The following is an 18,518-nucleotide window of genomic DNA, read 5'->3' on the forward strand; positions in this document are numbered from 1 at the left end:
GAGTATGTCTGATGTGCAGCAATATAACAAATATGAGCAGAGGTGTCACAAGACTCAATGATGTGCATTTCCGCCATGCGTCACAAGACCAGAAAGTACAGACCACCTTCCCTGTTGTATTTTTCTGATCTGTAGCCAAATAAGGCAGTACCTTTAGGATATAAACAGACAACAACCAAGCTTCAGTGCAGTGCATTTCTGATGTACAGCAATATACCCCTTATGAGCAGAAATGTCACATATCTCAATGTGTATTTCTGCTGTGCCACAAAACATCCCAGCAAGGACAAACCTTCACTACTGAGGTCTACTGGTGTGCAACCAAGGAGGATTCAGGGTGTATCCCTTTATGAAATAACCAAACAAGCAATTTGATCCCTAGGCATAGCCTGGGCTGTAGATACTAACACTTCACCCCCAGTGAAGGAACAAATCCTAAAATGGTTGGACACCTTACTATAGTAGCTGTTGTCCTACCTTACCTCCGTAGACTGAGCAAACGCTGGCCAGCTAACACACAGGTGGGGCTGATCAGAAACTAAAGTCTTAATGAGCCCAGCCCTAGAGACCAATTTAGGACAGTCTCTAGAAAAGGTGGTCACCAATTTAGCCTGGAGGAAAATAGCCACCTGCAGGCCTTAAACAAGCAATCACGTATCTATCTAGCTCTTGCATATGTTTGCACAGAAAATCCTTAATTAAAGGATATAGGAAGCGATTTATGGTAAATCGCCTTTAGATCTGTCACCGAGTTGACTGTAGCCCAAACCAACAAAAAGGTTTTTCTTACCTCCTGCACTATAATATAACCACAATGTAAAGGTGGAGTGGGAGGTTGGAGCTTATGACTTCAGATTCCTAGCAGCTGGGCTAATAGGGCCATATAACCTAGTGCACCTGCTGACCAGGAGAGCTTACTCCTGAATCCTTCAACCATTGCACAATCCATAAATTGTTCAGTGGTATACCTGGCCTGTAAGGAACTCTTTCTATCTACCAGGCCCCCCTCCTTCGCTCTATTCATCCCTACTAATGTCCCACAACTGGACATGTAGGGAGAGGCTGGCAACCTACTGTTGTGATAACCACAGTGTCTCTGCTGTAAGAGGGAGCTGTGGCTGGTGGTTTTAGCAGTAGCTTCTGGGCTATTTAGTTATGCAGACCCCAGGTCCTGCACGGTACCACTCAGTAAATACAGGGGGAAGGGGAAGAAATGCCTTACCTACCTCTTTCCCATCTGAGGTGGTTTAGGCACACTCGCTCCTCTGCACCACTTGTCCACCATACAGCATCTCTGATGTAAGAGGGAGCTGTAGCTGGTGTTTTTAGCAGAAGCTTCTGGGCTATTTGAATCCAGACCCCAGGGGAGATTATCTCAAATGCCCAGAAACCATCTGGCTGGGATTGGGGACTTTGCAGCTAAATTCCCAAGGTAAAGGAAAGTACTCACTGTTGTCGTCTTCCCCTTTTTCCACAGCCACCGGGCTTGCTTTTCCATCCTTTGGTCCACACGCAAGGAGGATAGCCGCCAAAGTGCCCCCCCCAACTGCTGTCCCCGTAGGGAGCTGCACGGTTAAGCTGTGTCCTGCCAGTCAGTATATACACCTGGGGGGCAATGCCGTACGTTCCTCATTTCATTCTGAGGTGGTTTAGGCAGACATCCACCGTAGTGAACTGGTGCCTCCTCGAAAGGAGAATGTGGGCGCCTGCTCCTGCTGACTCTCAGCCTTCCCTCCTGGGTAAGAACGCGGGTCGTTCAGGTGGCGCCCTCCCCAGCAGCCAACGCGAGCTACCAGGGGCCCAGGAGTTGGGGGCCCTGGAAAGAACTGACAGCCAGCACCCCTGTCTGAACGGACGCCCGGACAGGTAAGGGGGGGAGACAGGAAAAAGGCCCCTGAAGTTCTGGGGACACCACTGTACCCAGGGGCCTTCAGCTCTCAGGGGGGCTCTTCCAGTTTCTGCTGCCCCCCCTGAGGAAAGGATAGGGGAACCCCCCCAGGAAGGATAAATATATCCGGCCAGACACAGAGGCCCATCAGGTACTAACCAGGCCCGACCCTGCTTAGCCTCCGAGATCATACGAGATCGGGCAGGCAGCGCCCCCTTTCACTTTCAGGGTGATGTGGCCGTAGGCCTTCCCAGGCATTTGGTCCGGCTCCCAGGGGGGGACCACCAGCCCCAGGCTTCGGGTCATTTGGAAAAAAACAAACGGTTTCGCTGTGTAGGGAGAAACACAATCAAAAACTGAGGATCAAGGGGAAGGGTGGGGACTTAAAACAGCTGTCGATTGATTGTGTTTCCTGTAGGGAGGAGCCTCTCATCTCTCAGGCCTGCCGTCCTGGAAGATGACTAAGAGAAAATGCATTATAGTAGCATTACATCTTTAAAAAGGTGTTTATACATTTTCAACATGCATGGATGCCAACTGGTAAATTGCCCACGTGCTGGTGTGGGAATACAAAAATGTAACACATGTACACACATTCTGCACATATACCATTGTCAAAGAAAGCATAAGATTTGTGTATTTCACAGAATACGGCAAGATTAACTGACCCCTGAAAAGGGGGAATGACATTCCCAATATCAGTTTGCCAAGATGGGTTACTTACCAAGTGCATCGATCCAGGACCCTGCTATTATATATTATTTTGAATTTGTATTCTGTATTGGATAAACTGCAAAGGGATCATGCCATGCTCTTTCAATAAATACATCCCATTGCATAAAACAGTATAGAATGGGTGTTTTATAGTTTTCAGGCAATTTAAAAAAGTGTCCATCAGACTCACCTCAGGGGATTTTTTCTCCTTCACTGGTGTGCGCTGATGAGGCTGCACTGATGGGCAATGGTAGGCGGCACTGAAACGTGGGTTGTGAACAAGCAAGCTATCGCTTGTGAAAAGTCTACCATTGCCTGTATCTGTCTGACCCTTTTGACAATAAAGATGACATCGAGATAATTTGGAGTTCCAGCGTGCCACCAATTCCTTGTCTTGTTCGGCACTGAAAGGCAGCACTGATGGGCAGTGTTGGGGCTGCACTGATGATTAGTGCCCCAATTATCTGTACAAGTGTCCCCTGTGAGGAAATGCCACTGATCGTCTCTCCTCACAATCTCTAAATGTGAGGTGAAGAATGTGTCGATAACCAGCATTTCCTTGTTTAGATGTGACCAGCTCTGATTAGACACAGCTGATCACATGGGTAAAGAGCCGTGTCATCGGCTCTTTACGGAGATCAAGGTCGCACCGTGCCCCGCACTATATGACGTCATCCCAGCACAAGAGAGCATCCCGCCCGCTGTCATCTGTCTATATGACAGGCGGTTAACCACTTCCTGCCTGGCCTATAGCAGTTTCAGTTATCCTGATATGACGTCCAGGATAAGCCGCGGAGGCGTGCAGTACGGCAATCGGTGGCATGGTGTGTCACTCTGACACAACGCAACTCCGATCTAGGTAAAGAGCCTCTGATGGAGGCTCTTTACCACGTGATCAGCTGTGACCAATCACAGCTGATCACAGTGTGCAACCAGGAAGCGCCGGTAAACGTCTTTCCTCGGTTCTCGCTGACAGCGAGAGCCGAACGGCGGCTCTCCCGTCAGAAGGGGGTCTGCACTCAAAATATCCACACTGATTATCAGCTCAGCCCCCATCAGAGGTGCCCACCACATCTGCCAATCAGTACCCAAAGTGCCAATCAGTGTCCATCATTAAAAGCCTCATCAGTGCTACTTATCAGTGCAATCTATTAGTGCCCATCTATGCCACCTCATCAGTGCCCGTCAGTGAAGGAGAAAAAATGTTATCACAGAAAAGAAGTCGGTCTTTATTAGTTTGTTTAGCAAAAAATAAAATCCCAGTGGTGATCAAATACCACCAAAAGAAAGCTCTATTTGTTGGAAGAAATGATAAAAATTTAGTTTGAGTAGTGTTGCATGACCGCGCAATTGTCAAAGCGTGTCAGCGCTGAAAACTGTCCTGGGCAGGAAGGGGGGGAAAATGCCCTGTACTGAAGTGGTCAAAGTGTTCTACTTTGTTTTAGTTTTAGAGTGGGAGGATTATAATTCAGGTTTTTAATTTATACAGCACTCAGTGACCCGAGGTGCATACCTGTGCCTTTTTGAAGTTTCCAGAAATGCACTACAGTCCATTTACCATGGTTTCCTATGGTACAGGTTCACATCTATGCGTTTTGCGGCCGTTGCGTTTTTGGAAAGGGTCGGGGACTTTTTTCCGCATTTTGCATGTAATAGACTTCAATGGAATCGCACCAGAAATGTTAGTGTTGTGTTTTTGATGTGCTTTGCGTTTCTTTTATTTGTTTAAAACACTATAAAGCTGGTTGCTAAGAAAATCGCGGAAAAAAAAAAAAACAGCGTGGGGTCTCCCCCCAAAATCCATAACAGACCCTTATCCGAGCATGCACCCCCTCCTAAAGCATACCAGGCCGCAGCCCTCAACATGGGGGGGGGGGGGGGGGTGCTTTGGATGGAGGGGGCTCTGCTCTCCCCAAAGCACCTTGCCCCTATGCCGATGGAAGCTCTGCGGGCGGGGGCCTTATCGGAATCTTGAAGTAAAATGGGGGAAGGAGCCGGTTTTTGACAAGTCCTTTATTAAAAAAATAGCCCAGAGCCGTCGTCTCCCCAAGCCGTCTTCTTCCATGCCGCCTGTTACCCGAAAAAAAAAAAAAAAAAAAAAGCCGCTTGTGACATCACAAGGGGTGGGCTCTGAGTGAAGTCATCAGATGGCCACACCCCATGGCTATATAGAAGATGCCAGACAGCGGGCGACAACACAACGAAGGAAGACAGCCACAGAAGAGGAGCAGCTTTTTTTTTTTTTTTTTTTTTTTTTTTTTTTTTTAAACGGGTAACCGATTGGCGAGGAAGAAGATGGCAGCAGGTGGCTATTTTTTTAATAAAGGTCTTGTCAAAAAACGTCAAGGTGTGGCATGGTTTAGGAGGGGGCGTTTTTTTTTCTTACATTCAGCTGTTGATTCATCGGTTGGTTGTTAAGGACGTTGCAGTCGGCTTCCTGGCCCCCTCCTTAGCAACCAGCTATATACAGTGTGTTTAAAGAGAAACAAAAAAAAAAAAAAAAACGTAAAACACACAAAATGCATGAAAAAAAAACGCTTAAAAATGAGGGTTTGAAAACGCAAAACATGCCTGAAAAACGCATCAAGCACAACCACATAGATGTGAACCTAGGCTTAAAGAGAATTTCCCTTAGGGCTCTTTCACACGGGGCAGATCAGTGATGATCCGCCCCGTGAACACCGCTTGCTCAGCGATCCCTGCTGAGCAGAAAGATGACAGGTCCATCGCTGCACACTGTGCAGCTACAGACCTGTCAGAGCGCCGCTCTCCCCTATGGGGGATCGGATGATGACGGACCGTAGTGTCCGTCGTCACCCGATCCGAAAACGGATGGAAAAGTAGGGTTTTCCTCCGTTACACTTTTCGGATCGGAGCGGGTCGGATGTCAGCGGACATGTCACCGCTGACATCCGACGCTCCATAGGGATACATGTATGTCCGTTTTTCATCCGAAAACGGAAGGATGAAAAACGGACATACGGATCCCTCGTGTGAAAGAGGCCTTACTTAGTGTCCTGATGACAAGCAGTTTCACCTGAAAAAACTGAAAAAAAACTGAGGGAAAATCTCCTACAGCAGAGTAGTAAAGGCTACAACCTCTGCCAAGTTATTATTGCCCTCTTCTGTCCTTGTTGCAGATTATTTCCCCACTTCTTGTCTGGCTAAAATGTTATCATCGATAAAGGAAATTTGCTTTAATGGAGCCCGGAGAGCTGGGAAAAAAAAAAGGGGTTGTAGTCCTTCCCAATCTATTCAAAAACCAATAAAAGGCTGTGTCTGAACATACACTTTAATACATACATGTGATCAGCCTGGTACTAGGAAATTCAAGTGAGCTTTGGTGCAAAGTCTGGAAATAAATTCTCAACTGATCCTATTGTGTGTATAGTACAGTAGCATAATAGTCGTTATTTACCGGAGAGAGTCCTTTCCATAGTCCAAATAGGTTTTCATTACGAATTACTTTGAGAAAGAGTTGGAACATTCCAACACGGTTCCTAAAGAGAAGCAAATCATCAGCTTCAATATATTGTGAATTTGAATACAAAGAATACAACAGTTATGGAACACTCTAATGCCCCGTACACACGGTCGGACATTGATCGGACATTCCGACAACAAAATCCTAGGTTTTTTTCCAACGGATGTTGGCTCAAACTTGTCTTGCATACACACGGTCACACAAAGTTGTCGGAAAATCAGATCATTCTGAACGCGGTGACGTAAAACACGTACGTCGGGACTATAAAACGGGGCAGTAGCCAATAGCTTTCATCACTTTATGCGTCGGATTTGCGTACACACGATCGGAAATTCCGACAACAGATTTTGTTGTCGGAAAATTTTATAGCAAGCTCTCAAACTTTGTGTGTCGGAAAATCCGATGGAAAATGTGTGATGGAGCCCACACACGGTCGGAATTTCCAACAACAAGGTCCTATCACACATTTTCCATCGGAAAATCCGACAGTGTGTACAGGGCATAATTTCAATAGGCTGTTTGTAGCCAAAGAGTAAATGCTTATTTTGCATGTATAACATTTTATTTTGCTTTTTTTTTTATGGTAGCAAAGAGGTGCACCAGGTAAGCCACTGATATTACTTTATTTTTTTTAAGTACAGAGAACTGAAGTTTAAAGAGGAGCTTTATTCGATATGTTTTTTTCCCCCCTCTTACCTTATTTCTTGTTATGCACAATCCACACACTCACCTAACCAGCAAAGCTAGCGCTGTTCTGCTGAGATTCACCATGCTAATGTCCTGTGCCACCATTGTCAGCAATCGGCTGCTTTTCTTTTCCAGGCAGCACAGCTCCCTGATGACATGCTGCTGCGGAGTCTGCCATCTTCAAGCTGCTGTATGGAACCTAATGCACCCAGGGATATTTGATGTGCATATCCCAGAAGGCTTCAGAGAGCAGGTGAAAATGGCAGCTTGGGGGGGGGACGACATGGTAAATGAAGTGCACTTGCGACAGAAACAATTGAGTACTGTCTGTGATACTTTCTCATTTGCACTAACCTACAATTTTTCAGGACAAGCTTTCGGGGATGTCCCTTTTTCAAGGTCCAAGCAGTACTACTTGGACCTTGAAGCTGGGGGCATACCCTGAAAGCTTGTCCTGAAAAATTGCCTGTGAGTGCAAATAAAAATAGAATAAAAAGTATCTTGGATAGTACTCAATTGTTTCACAAGCACCATAATAATCAAGGACACTGGAGGAAGACAAAGACCAATGGAAAATTCCATAGCACTGTGAACCCATCTTGTATCACTGAGTCTTTCCCCTTTGTACCTTGTTGCAAATACCAGAAGACATTTGAACTGGAAGTGACATCCGGACACCGCAAATCACTCACATGATCACTCGGAGAGGGGGGGGGGGTGTTACCTCTTTTTCTTTATCATACATCATGGGACACAGAGCCTTAAGTAATTACTTAATGGGTTATGGGCCACCTTCAGGTGTTAACACTGGTATACCCAATACAGGAAGTTCACTCCCCTATATAACCCCTCCTCCTTCCAGGAGTACCTCTGGTGTTGGTCATGAGTGAAGATGTGCTCTGAGTTGCTCCAGGGATCAATGCTGGATTTAAAAACCTCCGCAACCAGATCCATCCACGCCACTGAGGCCACATGATGGTAACCAGGCCTCGCATAGAAGAACAAGGTTTTGCCTGTAACGCTTCTCTTTGAGGGCTGGACCCTAGGAACCAGGACTCTTTTTGGTCTTGCTACATTACCTAAAGTTGTCCTGAGGGGTGCTATACAGGTCCAAAAGGAGTGGAATCCCTATTAAGGGACCCGGTCTGTGAAGGTTAAACTACGCTGCCCGCCGTGATGGGTGAAGTCTGGATCTGTTTTCAGCAGTATCCTGCAGCAAGGAAAAAGGTAAGAGAAAAGCTTAGGAACTGTAAAGTCCACCTACGCCTTTTCTTTTATATTGACATTGTAATGCCTTAAAGTCTCCTCTAGAGGGAGTAAGAATACACACACTCTTTCAGCAGCTCTGTGTCCAGCTACAACAGTGTGGTGTGTCCTAGCAGCAGGAAGGGGTTCTTATTTTCCTGCGGGGGTGGGGGTAAATTTACAGTAAAGATACATTACATCCTGTAATCTTTTGAGCAGTGTAACATTTTAGTAAGCCTGAAACTGTTAAGAACCCGAAACCCCACCCCCCCCAAGGGATGCAGAGCGGCTTTCCTAAACATTTTTTTTTTTTTATGTTTTTACTTGCCTTTAATGCAAGGAAGCCAGCCTCTCTCAGATAGGGAGAAGACAAACGCCGCATGGCAGCTGCAGCCTCCTCTCCTCCTTCGGGTCTGCGACTCAGACCCAAATGCTGTGTCGTCCGCGCGTGCGGGAGCTGAGGTTTTCTTTTTGAAAAGAAGAGGAGGGCGGGTCGATGGAAGAGGCGTGGCTAAGGCAGTCGGCGCCATGTGCGGAGTTAGCGTCCTCGTGGAAGCACACGGCGCACAGACAATCAGGCTTACACCTGAGAGGTCTTATAAGGCTGACGCTCTTATCACTAAAAGGTGTCTACCAGAGCAGCTGAATGAGGAGTCTGCCACAGGACACAGGAGCGCTGTAACACGTGAGGGGTGTACACAGGTGTTTCCAGTACAGGAAAAGACATTGTGGTTTAGCATCAGATTAATCTTTATGCTACCATTGTTTTTTTCTTAGAATGTACTATTTTCTCAGCAATAGTATGCCTCTGCTTTTTTTGCTTAGCACTATGGCTTCCAAGGTTACTACTAAGGCACCAAAAGTTCCACCCCCAGGCGCTGGGAACTCCAGTCATGCCTCCACACTGTCATCCTCTCCAGAGATACAAGATATGGCAAGCCAGCGTGAGTCTTTGGAACTGATTGGTGGTGCAACTGCTTTTCACACTTCAGCCCCTGTATACGTGACTAAAGATGCATTTTCCTCTGCCCTGCAGGGCTTAGAAGGAAGATTAGCGGCTTTAATAGGCATCCTCCATCCAAGGGGATAGGAAGCCTGCTAGATCCCCCTCTCCCACTCCAAACCCTTTACCAAGGGAACAGTGGGGACAGGATGAGGTATTACCCTCAGACGATCGAGAGGAAAAACAACAAGCCTCTGCGGAGGTAACAACAGTTGGTGATTCAGCTTCACAATCTGAGGTACAAATGGTTCGCTCCACTTTCATCTTACCCCTAACAGAGTTAGCTGAAAGTCTGGTTTCTTCCTTGGGTTCTTTGAAACCTTTACAGCTTTTGCATGCATTACTAGAAAAGCTTATTTTTGCTGAATGGGATCATCCGGATAAGCATTTTCTCCCTCCAAAGAGATTCTCAGTTCTCTATCCCATGGAGGAAAAATTCACGAAAAAAAAAAAAAAAAAAAAAAAAAGTTTTTAGCAGTTGACGTTGCGATTTACAGTGTGAATAAGAGTTTAACTTGTCCAGTAGACAATTCGCAAATGCTTAAAGATCCGACAGATAAAAAGTTGGAATTCCTGTTAAAATCCTCTTTTTTCCTTGGCAGGGGCCGTTACTCAGCCTGCAGTCACTGCAATAGGCATCTGTCAGCCCTTAAAGGACCAGTTCACAGAGGCTCTTAAGGAGGTCCCTGCACAACAGGCCCATGAGTTGGTCAAACTACCAAAGGCATTATGTTTTGCTATAGACGCTATGAAAGATTCTATTCACCAGGCATCCCGCCTTGCATTTGTGTTAATACACATGCGTAGAACCCTTTGGTTAAAAAAATTGGTCAGCCGAAGCACCTTGCAGAAAGCTTCCAACTAGCTTCCCTTTTATGGGGAGGGACTATTTGGATAAATACATCCAGACGATTTCTAGTGGAAAGAGTACTCTTTTGCCAGTTAAAAGAAAGTATAAACGTCCCTCATTTAAACTAACTTTCTCCTGCGCCAGGGGCATCCACCTCTAGGCAGTGGCGACAGCCTGCACCGTCAGACTCTAGAGGAAAACCTCAGGGTCAGACCCAGGCACAAAGGCCGCAAATCTGCAAAGCAGAATATTAAAGCCTTATCATGAAGAAGCACCCCCCCCCCCCCTCACCCCCCCTCACCAGAGTAGGGGGGAAGACTTCTGAAATACTCAGAAGTCTGGCAAAAGGAAAATTTAGGACAGATGGGTTTTCTCCACGATGTCTCTAGGATACAAACTAGAATTTCGGGAGTTTCCACCGTCTCGTTTTCTGAGATCAAACGTTCCCAAGGATCCAGGGAAAAGGCAATCCCTGTTTCAAGCATTAGACCGATTATTGGCTCAGGGGGTGATCATACAGATCCCCACAGAAGAGCAAGGTTTGGGGGTTTTTTACGGTACCAAAACCAAATGGGGATGTCAGACCAATTCTAGATCTAAGGAAACTAAATCAGTTCCTGAAAATCCGCTCCTTTTGCATGGAGTCGATCAGGTCAGTGTTCTCCATCCTACAAGGAGGAGGAGAACTTCTGGCGTCCATCGACATCAGGGATGCATATCTGCATGTCCCTATATTTCTCACTCACCAAAAGGTTTCTGCGATTCGAAGGAGAACAGCAGCACTTTAAGTTTGTGGCCTTGCCCTTTGGGCTAGCCACAGCACCCCGGGTATTCACAAAAGTACTAGCCCCACCTCTAGCCAGGTTAAGGGCACAGGGCATAACAGTCTTGGCGTACAAAGACGATCTACTGCTAATAGACCAGTCAGTGGCTCACTTGGAGCAAAGTGTACGCATTACAACCAGTTACCTGGAAAGTCTGGGTTGGATCGTCAACCTAGAGAAATCTTCCTTAAAACCATTAAGAAGCCTGGAGTATTTGGGCCTGATCATAGACACAGCCCAGAAAAGGGTGTTCTTGCCTTCGGCAAAGATCAGCTGCATACGAGAGCTGGTGCGGATGGTCAGGTCGAAAGGTTATCCCTCAATTGGCCTTTGCATGAGGTTGTTAGGAAAGATGGTAGCTTCATTAGAAGCAGTTCCCTATGCCCAGTTCCATTCGAGACTATTGCAAAACAGTATTCTGTCTGCTAGGAACGAAACGATCCAAGATTTGGACTTGGCAATACGGCTGTCCCCAAGAGTGTCCCAAAGCCTCAGTTGGTTGTTACTAACCCAGAATCTGCTGAAAGGAAGGTCCTTCAGACCAATTATCTGGAAAGTAGTAATGACAGATGTCAGCCTTTCAGGCTGGGGAGCAGTACTAGAGAAGACGACTGTCCAGGGACAGTGGTCAAAAACTGAAAGAGCCATGCCCATCAACATCCTAGAGATTCGGGCAGTGCATCTGGCTCTGGAAACCTGGACTTCCAGGTTAAATAATTGTCCTGTTAGGATCCAATCCGACAATGCCACTGCTGTGGCCTATATCAATCACCAAGGGGGCACCAAGAGTCTCTCAGCACAGAGAGAGGTGAACCATATTCTAACTTGGGCAGAAAGGAATTTCCTGTGCCTATCGGCAGTCCTCATTCCGGGAGTAGAGAATTGGCAGGCGGACTACTTAAGTCGCCAACAGTTATTCCCGGGGGGAATGGTCTCTTCATCCCAACGTTTTTCGGGCTGTTTGCCAAAGATGGGGGACACCGGACGTAGATCTAGCATCCAGATTCAACATGAAGTTAGTCAACTTTGTGTCCAGGACAAGGGATCCACTCGCATGCGGAACAGATGCGCTGGTAACCCCGTGTGGGATCAGTTCTCACCGATCTATGCATCCCCCCCTATTCAGTTGTTGCCACGACTTCTTTGCAGGATCAAGCTGGAAAGAAAGCCGGTAATTCTGGTAGCACCAGCATGGCCCAGAAGGTCATGGTATGCAGAAATTGTAAAGATGGCAGTGGAGGGTCCATGGCCTCTCCCACTAAGGCCAGACCTGCTCTCACAGGGGCCGATATTCCATCCTACTTACGAAAGCTAAATTTAACGGCCTGGCTATTGAGACCCACATTCTAAAAGAAACGTGGGCTTTCCGGGTCAGTTATCTCTACTTTGATTGATGCAAGGAAGCCAGCTTCCAGAACTATATATTATAGAGTCTGGAAGGCTTATGTTTCCTGGTGTGAATCCAAGGGTTGGCACCCTTAGAGATATATCATAGGCAGAATTCTTGCCTTTCTACAATTAGGCGTAGAGGTGAAGTTGGCCTTGAGTACTATTAAGGGCCAAGTCTCAGCCTTATCGATCTTATTTCAAAGACCGCTTGCTACACATTCTTTATTCTGGGGTTTTATGCAAGGGGTGATGCAGATTAAGCCACCAGTTAAATCACCTTTGAGCCCTTGGGACTTGAACTTAGTTTTGTTAGTGTTACAAAAACAGCCATTTGAACCGATACAGCATATTCCCTTAGTCCTTCTGACAAGGAAGCTGGTATTTTTGGTTGCTATATCCTCAGCAAGGAGGGTTTCAGAATTGGCTGCTCTTTCTTGTAAACAGCCATATTTGATTTTTCATGAGGACAGGGTGGTGTTACGGCCTCGTCCAGGTTTTTTTTACCAAAAAAGGGGTTATATAGGGGAGTGAACTTCCTGTATTCAACACCTGAAGGTGGCCTATAACCCATTAATTACTTAAGGCTCCGTGTCCCATGATGTACTCTAAGAAAAGGATTTTACCGGTAACCCGTTATAAAAATCCTATTTTTTGTCCTCATCCGATCAGGACTGGAGTTTCGATGTATCCCTTACTACTTGTCGCCCCAGCCAGGTTCAGCCTCTCCTGGGTAGAAGTCCTTCCTGTACAGCCTCTAAATAATATGCTGGTGGTGCAGGCCTGTCAAAAAAAGCTTTAAACAAGGGTTGGAGTAAGTGGCATTTTGCCTTTGCTTTTCCCTTCTTTTTCTGTTTGTCAGTGTGTTTCCCTTACCCGCTTGTGGGCGTTTGCCATTTCCAAGATGGCTGTAGCAGTGCAAGTACACTACATGGAGGGCACAAAGTAATGTTGCCACTGTGGGCAGTTTGTCCTGGCTTGCCCTTTTCCAAAACAGTGCTGGGAGCCAAGGATACGATCTGAGCATGCGTGGGTGCCAATATCATCACTGAGAGTCAGTTTCAAATGCATTTGTCAATGCATGGTGGTATTCCTTTCTCATGCATGTTGGATGCTTATGTGAGATTATTTTCCTTTTTATGGCATCCACCTGGGCTCTTCTCAATGTTTGCTGTGGGATCACTGGTGTTGATTTGCTGGGACTGGGGAGTGCAGGGTCTGGTGCGGCTCTGCTTTTTTTTTTTTTTTTTTTTTTTTTTTTTTTAACACTGTCCTGAACAGAGCAATTCTGAATAGAAGTTTAATCAACTGGATCACTTTCTGTGTTCTAATGGAAAAAGCTGTAGCATCTGCATCCCTTTAGAAGTGATTAACCCTAAGGCTCCATACACACCTGGGAGTTTTGGGATCGTGGCAAAATAAACATCCAAGTACCTTTTTCAGAATGGATATACAGCTGTCACATGACCCAGCCTGTCTGCAAGGAAACATAAGCAGAAGGAGCTTCTAGTCCTCTGCTGCCGGCCACATGTTAAAAAACAAAACAAAAAGACAACACCATCTTTTGGAATACAGCAGGGATATGCAATTGGCGGACCTCCAGCTGTTGCAGAACTACAAGTCCCATAAGGCATAGCAAGACTGGTCCGATAATTGCATATCCCCGGAATACAGAGTAAAAATTAAGATCAATAAACAGTTTTAAATTGTTATATATATATATATGATATTTTTTGTGTTTATCTGGTTAGTGGGCATTGAGGCGGCTGTTATTTACCACTGTGTACACACCTCTGACTCTATAGTCACATGGGCTGCTTAGATGTGATGGGGAGGAAATGCTCATCATAGAAATTCACGGAAAACAGAGCATGTGCAGAGTTGCCACCACAGCTGCAAAATCCCTAGCTGAACTGGGGACATGGGCAGAAGGTGGAGATAGTGAGCAGCAGGATAAACCAGGTTTTTTGCAGAATACAGAAAACAAATCTCATAATGACTGAGTGAGTATGAACAGCATGTAATACAACATTTATTGTTTTTTTATGATGTGTGTTTGGTGACACTTTACCATAGTGCAAAGTTCTTCACCAAAGTAGGAAATTACATTTCTAGGGGCGTTATGTATACCAGCGGTATACAGAAGCTTCCAGGTTGCGTTAACATTTACAGAAAATGACAGCACTGCAGATTGAAAAGGAAAGGTATTTTTTAATAACACATTAAATTACAATATTGCTTGTGTAGCAATTGCGTATACTAGATTATTATATATTTTTTTCAGTGAAGTTACCCTTTAGGCTCTTGACAAATTTGTTTTCCTAATCACTAAATTCTTTTGCCACTCAATTTAAAAGCAGAAAGTCACCCAATCAGCTTCCTCCTCTCCTCTATCACCTTTGGAAGCTGGTTATTTTTTGGAGGGGGGGGGGGGGGGGGGGCGCAGATACCCGGTTTTGACATGTTCCCACTCAAATTGCCTAGGAAATCTGAGTGGAGCGCAGCCTTCTAAGATACGTCACAAGTCTTAAGCCTCGTACACACAATCAGATTGTTGGCCAACCGAGCGTCTGATTTTTGTCCAAAGGGCGTGTGCCAGGAGTTTGTCTTGCATATTAAGGGTACACAATTGTCAGCTAACAAACGCGAACGTAGTGATGTAGTACGAAGAATTTCAGCTCATGACCGCCACCCTTTGGGCACCTTCTGCTAATTTAGTGTTTGGGGAGCATTGATTCCGAACATGCGTGTGTAGTGAAATATTTGTACTTTCAACTTGTGTGTGATGAACTTGTGTACTGACGATACAAAAATCTCACAACAGAACCGTTGTCCGCCGAAAATTTACTAGCCTGCCATCCATTTGTTGGCCAAAAGTTGGACAATTGTCTGAAGGAGCGTACTAACGATCAAATTTTAGGACAAGAGTCTGTCAACAGACAATCCCCTGCCAACAATCGTACCGTGTGTACGAGGCTTTAGAAGGCTGTGGGACCATTCACAAAACGCAGCGCGGCTCACACATGCAGTGGGAAGCCTGCTTTTCACACAAAAGATGCTGATGACCTGAAGACTGGTGAAGAAACTAGGCTCAGGCAGAATCTGCTGATTATGGGTGCAATGCTCAGCGGGCTCTAGAAAAAAAACACAACAATAAATGCACATTTTTTTTATCCAGCAAAGATATGTGCATTTAATATTTTCTTTTTAAAGGTGAACTTAGCCATTAAGAAGTAGTCAGGATCAGGTTTATATTGTTGCAGTGCTACTTTGGAGCAACTAAGGGAGAAATGAATGACTTAAGCTGTAACTTTGCAGCAAGGGCTCATTAACATAAGTGCTGCCCCCTGAAGAGCAACCTGCAGTGGATCACTTTTTAGAAAGTAGTTGACAAGCTGTTAGGGGGGGGGGATATGTCTTACCCCTAAAATGTCCATGCCACCACATGTACTGAACAGACCACTGTCACCCCCAACTACATGCTTTCCCACAGGCTGCTGTCACCACTACAACATGCTTTTTTGCAGACAGCTATCACCGCAAAGACGTTCTTCCCCATAGTGACCACTACAACACCTTTCCCTGCGGACCACTGTCACCACTACGATGTGCTACCCCATAGACCAGTGCTTCTCAACCTCAGTCCTCAAGTACCCCCAACAGGCCATGTTTGCGGGTTTATCTTGCACAGGTGCTTTAAGTCAGAGTTAATGGCTTGGTATTTTGGACAGCTATTTTATCTAAGAGAAATTCCCAAAACATGGCCTGTTTGGGGTACTTGAGGTTGAGGACCATTGCCATAGACCACTATCACAGCGATGTGCTTCTCTACTGTCACCACAATGACCCCCACAACTGCTGGCACAGCAAGGATATCCTTCCCCACAAACTGCCATCACCACAACATCCTCTGCCACCAAATGTTACCCCACAGACACCTGGCACAATGGTGTGCTACCCTGCAAGCCGCTCACTGTGTCCTCACAGGGCACCACTGTATTCTCCATACATAACAATACACCTTCCACACCATGTAGTACAAGCTTCCATTCCCCAGAGAGGTGACCTCTGTCTTGTCCACTCATACTCCAGTATTGTACACATAAATCAGGAGGCCTCCCCAGTACACATCGGATATATTTACCCCGGGGAGGAGATCTGCTGGGTCTGCAGCCGGGTTTTCACCAGGTCTAGAGGCTGGAAGAGAAGTGTGGAGCAGGTACCACTCAACGAGCCACACAGGAAAGCTTTAATGACCGGGTGTATGTGGGACAGGGAGCTCAGGCGATTCCCAGAGGCCAGCGGCTCTCCCGCCATCACTGCAGCGTTACACATTATCACAAACTTGTGTGCCCATCACACCGCCTCTCCACCCAAACTACTATCCGCATCACTTCCCTACTAAAGGACCTTCGTGACATCACAGTCACGTGACTGTCATGGCGGGCTCGTCACTAGTACACATGACTCCGTTCCTCAGGAGGAGAGCTGTCTATTAACATGTGTTTGTCATAGATAACAGGGCGGAGGTCGGGTGCCTTGTATAGCGCATGCGCGACGTTCACTGACAGGCAAGCCGAACTGGTTCTGAAAAAGAGAAACGTATCTGTTAGAATAATGATTAACCAGTTCCCACCCAGATCAATTGTAACATTTCTCTCCTACATGGAAAAATTAGACTGGATTCACACTAGCATACCTCCCAACTGTCCCTGATTTTGAGGGACTGTCCCTGATTTGGAGCAATGTCCCTCTGTCCCTCTTTCCTCCTCATTTGTCCCTCATTTTGGTCTGATCTATATAGTTGTATATAAAATGCACTTTTTATCTTTCAAAAAGTGTTTCTCAGTGCTAAACCTTTCCTCCAATTTCTAAACTGCTGCTTTTGTAAATTTTAAAAGCCTATATAAAGGAATAGTTAGTGGTAAAAAAAAAAACACTTGTGGATTTAATGAACCTTTTTTTTGGTTAATTCTCCTTTAAGGGGGTGTGGCAGGGGGCGTGTCCTATGCCTACATACGTTTGTTAGTAGGTGTCCCTCATTCTCATCTCAAATCTCAAAATGTTGGGAGGTATGTTTCTGCAGTGCGCTCTGCGGCCACCCTGGAGATGTGTGAACCGGCTCCATTGAGAGCTGGAAATCTGCATCCAAGTCGCATAAGTGTGAAAACCCAGCCTCAGTGGGTTTTTTTTTTTTTGCTAAAAAATTACTCAGAACCCTCAAACATTATATATATATATATATATATATATTTAGCAGAGACCCGGGCCTAGAGAATAAAATGGAGATCATTGCAATTATTTATGTCACATGGTATTTGTGCAGCGGTTTTTCAAACGCAATTATTTAAAAAAAAAAAACACACCTTAATGAATTTTAATGTGGGAAAATACTATATATAACCCAGTTGTTTGGTAAAATATAAAAGATGATGTTACTCCGAGTAAATGGATACCTAACATGTCACGTTTTAAAATTGCCCACGCTCGTGGAATGGCGCCAAACTACAGTACTTAAAAATCTCCACAGGCAATGCTTTAAATTTTTTTACAGGTTACCAATTTAGATTTACAGAGGAGATCTAATGCTAGAATTATTGCTCTCGCTCTAACGTTCGCAGAGATACCTGACATGTGTGGTGCAAACATTGTTTACATATTCGGGCAAAATATTTAAAAAAAAATATATACAGTGCCTTGAAAAAGTATTCATACACCTTGACATTTTGCACATTTTGTCGTATTACAACCAAAAATGTAAATGTATTTTATTGGGATTTTATGTGATAGACCAACACAAACTGGCACATCAGTGGCGGCCGGTGTTTTTTTTTTTTTTTTGGGGGGTGGGGGGTGGCAAACAACCACCTCCCCCCTGCTCTATCAGCATTTACCCCATAGGAGTGCTTCGGCTCCGGCAGGCAATGGGCAGCAGCTCCTGTGTGTCCTCTTCTCCATCGTGGGGGTTTCTGCTGTGGGGCTCCTCATTCCTCCTCCTCGTAGGTGCTAGGATCGCTTGTCCTTTCAGCTAATCGAGTGATGGGTCTCACAACCCGCTTCCTGATTGGCCGGGAGGAGGTTTAGTGTGAGATTAGCGAATATTCATTCACTATTCTAACACAACTGGGTGAGCTCGGAGCGCAGTGTTCTGCGCCTCAAGCCCACCCTTTTTTGAAGCGTATTAGAGCCTCTGGCTCTAATCATGTGCTTCAAACCCCCCCCCGGCACCCATACGCCCCTAATGGACGGGCCCCTACTGTGGCACATAATTATGGAGTAGAAGGAAAATGATAAATGAATGTCAACATTTTTACAAATAAATATCGGAAAAGTATGGCCTGCATTTGTCAATACTTTGTAGAACCACCTATTGCTGCAATTACAGCCGCAAGTCTTTTTGGGGACGTCTCTACCAGCTTTGCACATCTAGAGCAGGG

At 45.6% G+C, this 18,518-nt stretch overlaps 1 protein-coding gene across 4 annotated transcripts in view; it reads right to left on the reverse strand.

The window, feature by feature from the left end:
* Positions 1 to 16,610, reverse strand: part of SLC25A38 (solute carrier family 25 member 38) — a 95,516-nt gene extending 78,906 nt beyond the window's left edge. For 2 of the 4 annotated variants that reach the window (XR_012235299.1, XM_073592808.1), the window contains exons 1-2: positions 16,226 to 16,605; positions 6,021 to 6,102 (exon numbers count right to left, since the gene is read on the reverse strand). Coding sequence is in view for 3 of the 4 variants with exons in the window: in XM_073592808.1 (XP_073448909.1) it covers positions 6,021 to 6,102; positions 16,226 to 16,416 (273 nt within the window). In the remaining variant the exon portion in view is untranslated. Of the gene's footprint in view, positions 1 to 6,020; positions 6,103 to 16,225 lie in introns of all 4 variants that reach the window. The other 2 variants (XM_073592807.1, XM_073592806.1) reach the window with 2 other exon arrangements.
* Between the last annotated feature and the right edge of the window lie 1,908 nt (positions 16,611 to 18,518).

Source organism: Aquarana catesbeiana, linkage group LG07 (genome assembly GCF_042186555.1).
Source record: "Aquarana catesbeiana isolate 2022-GZ linkage group LG07, ASM4218655v1, whole genome shotgun sequence".
Lineage (NCBI taxonomy): Eukaryota > Metazoa > Chordata > Amphibia > Anura > Ranidae > Aquarana > Aquarana catesbeiana.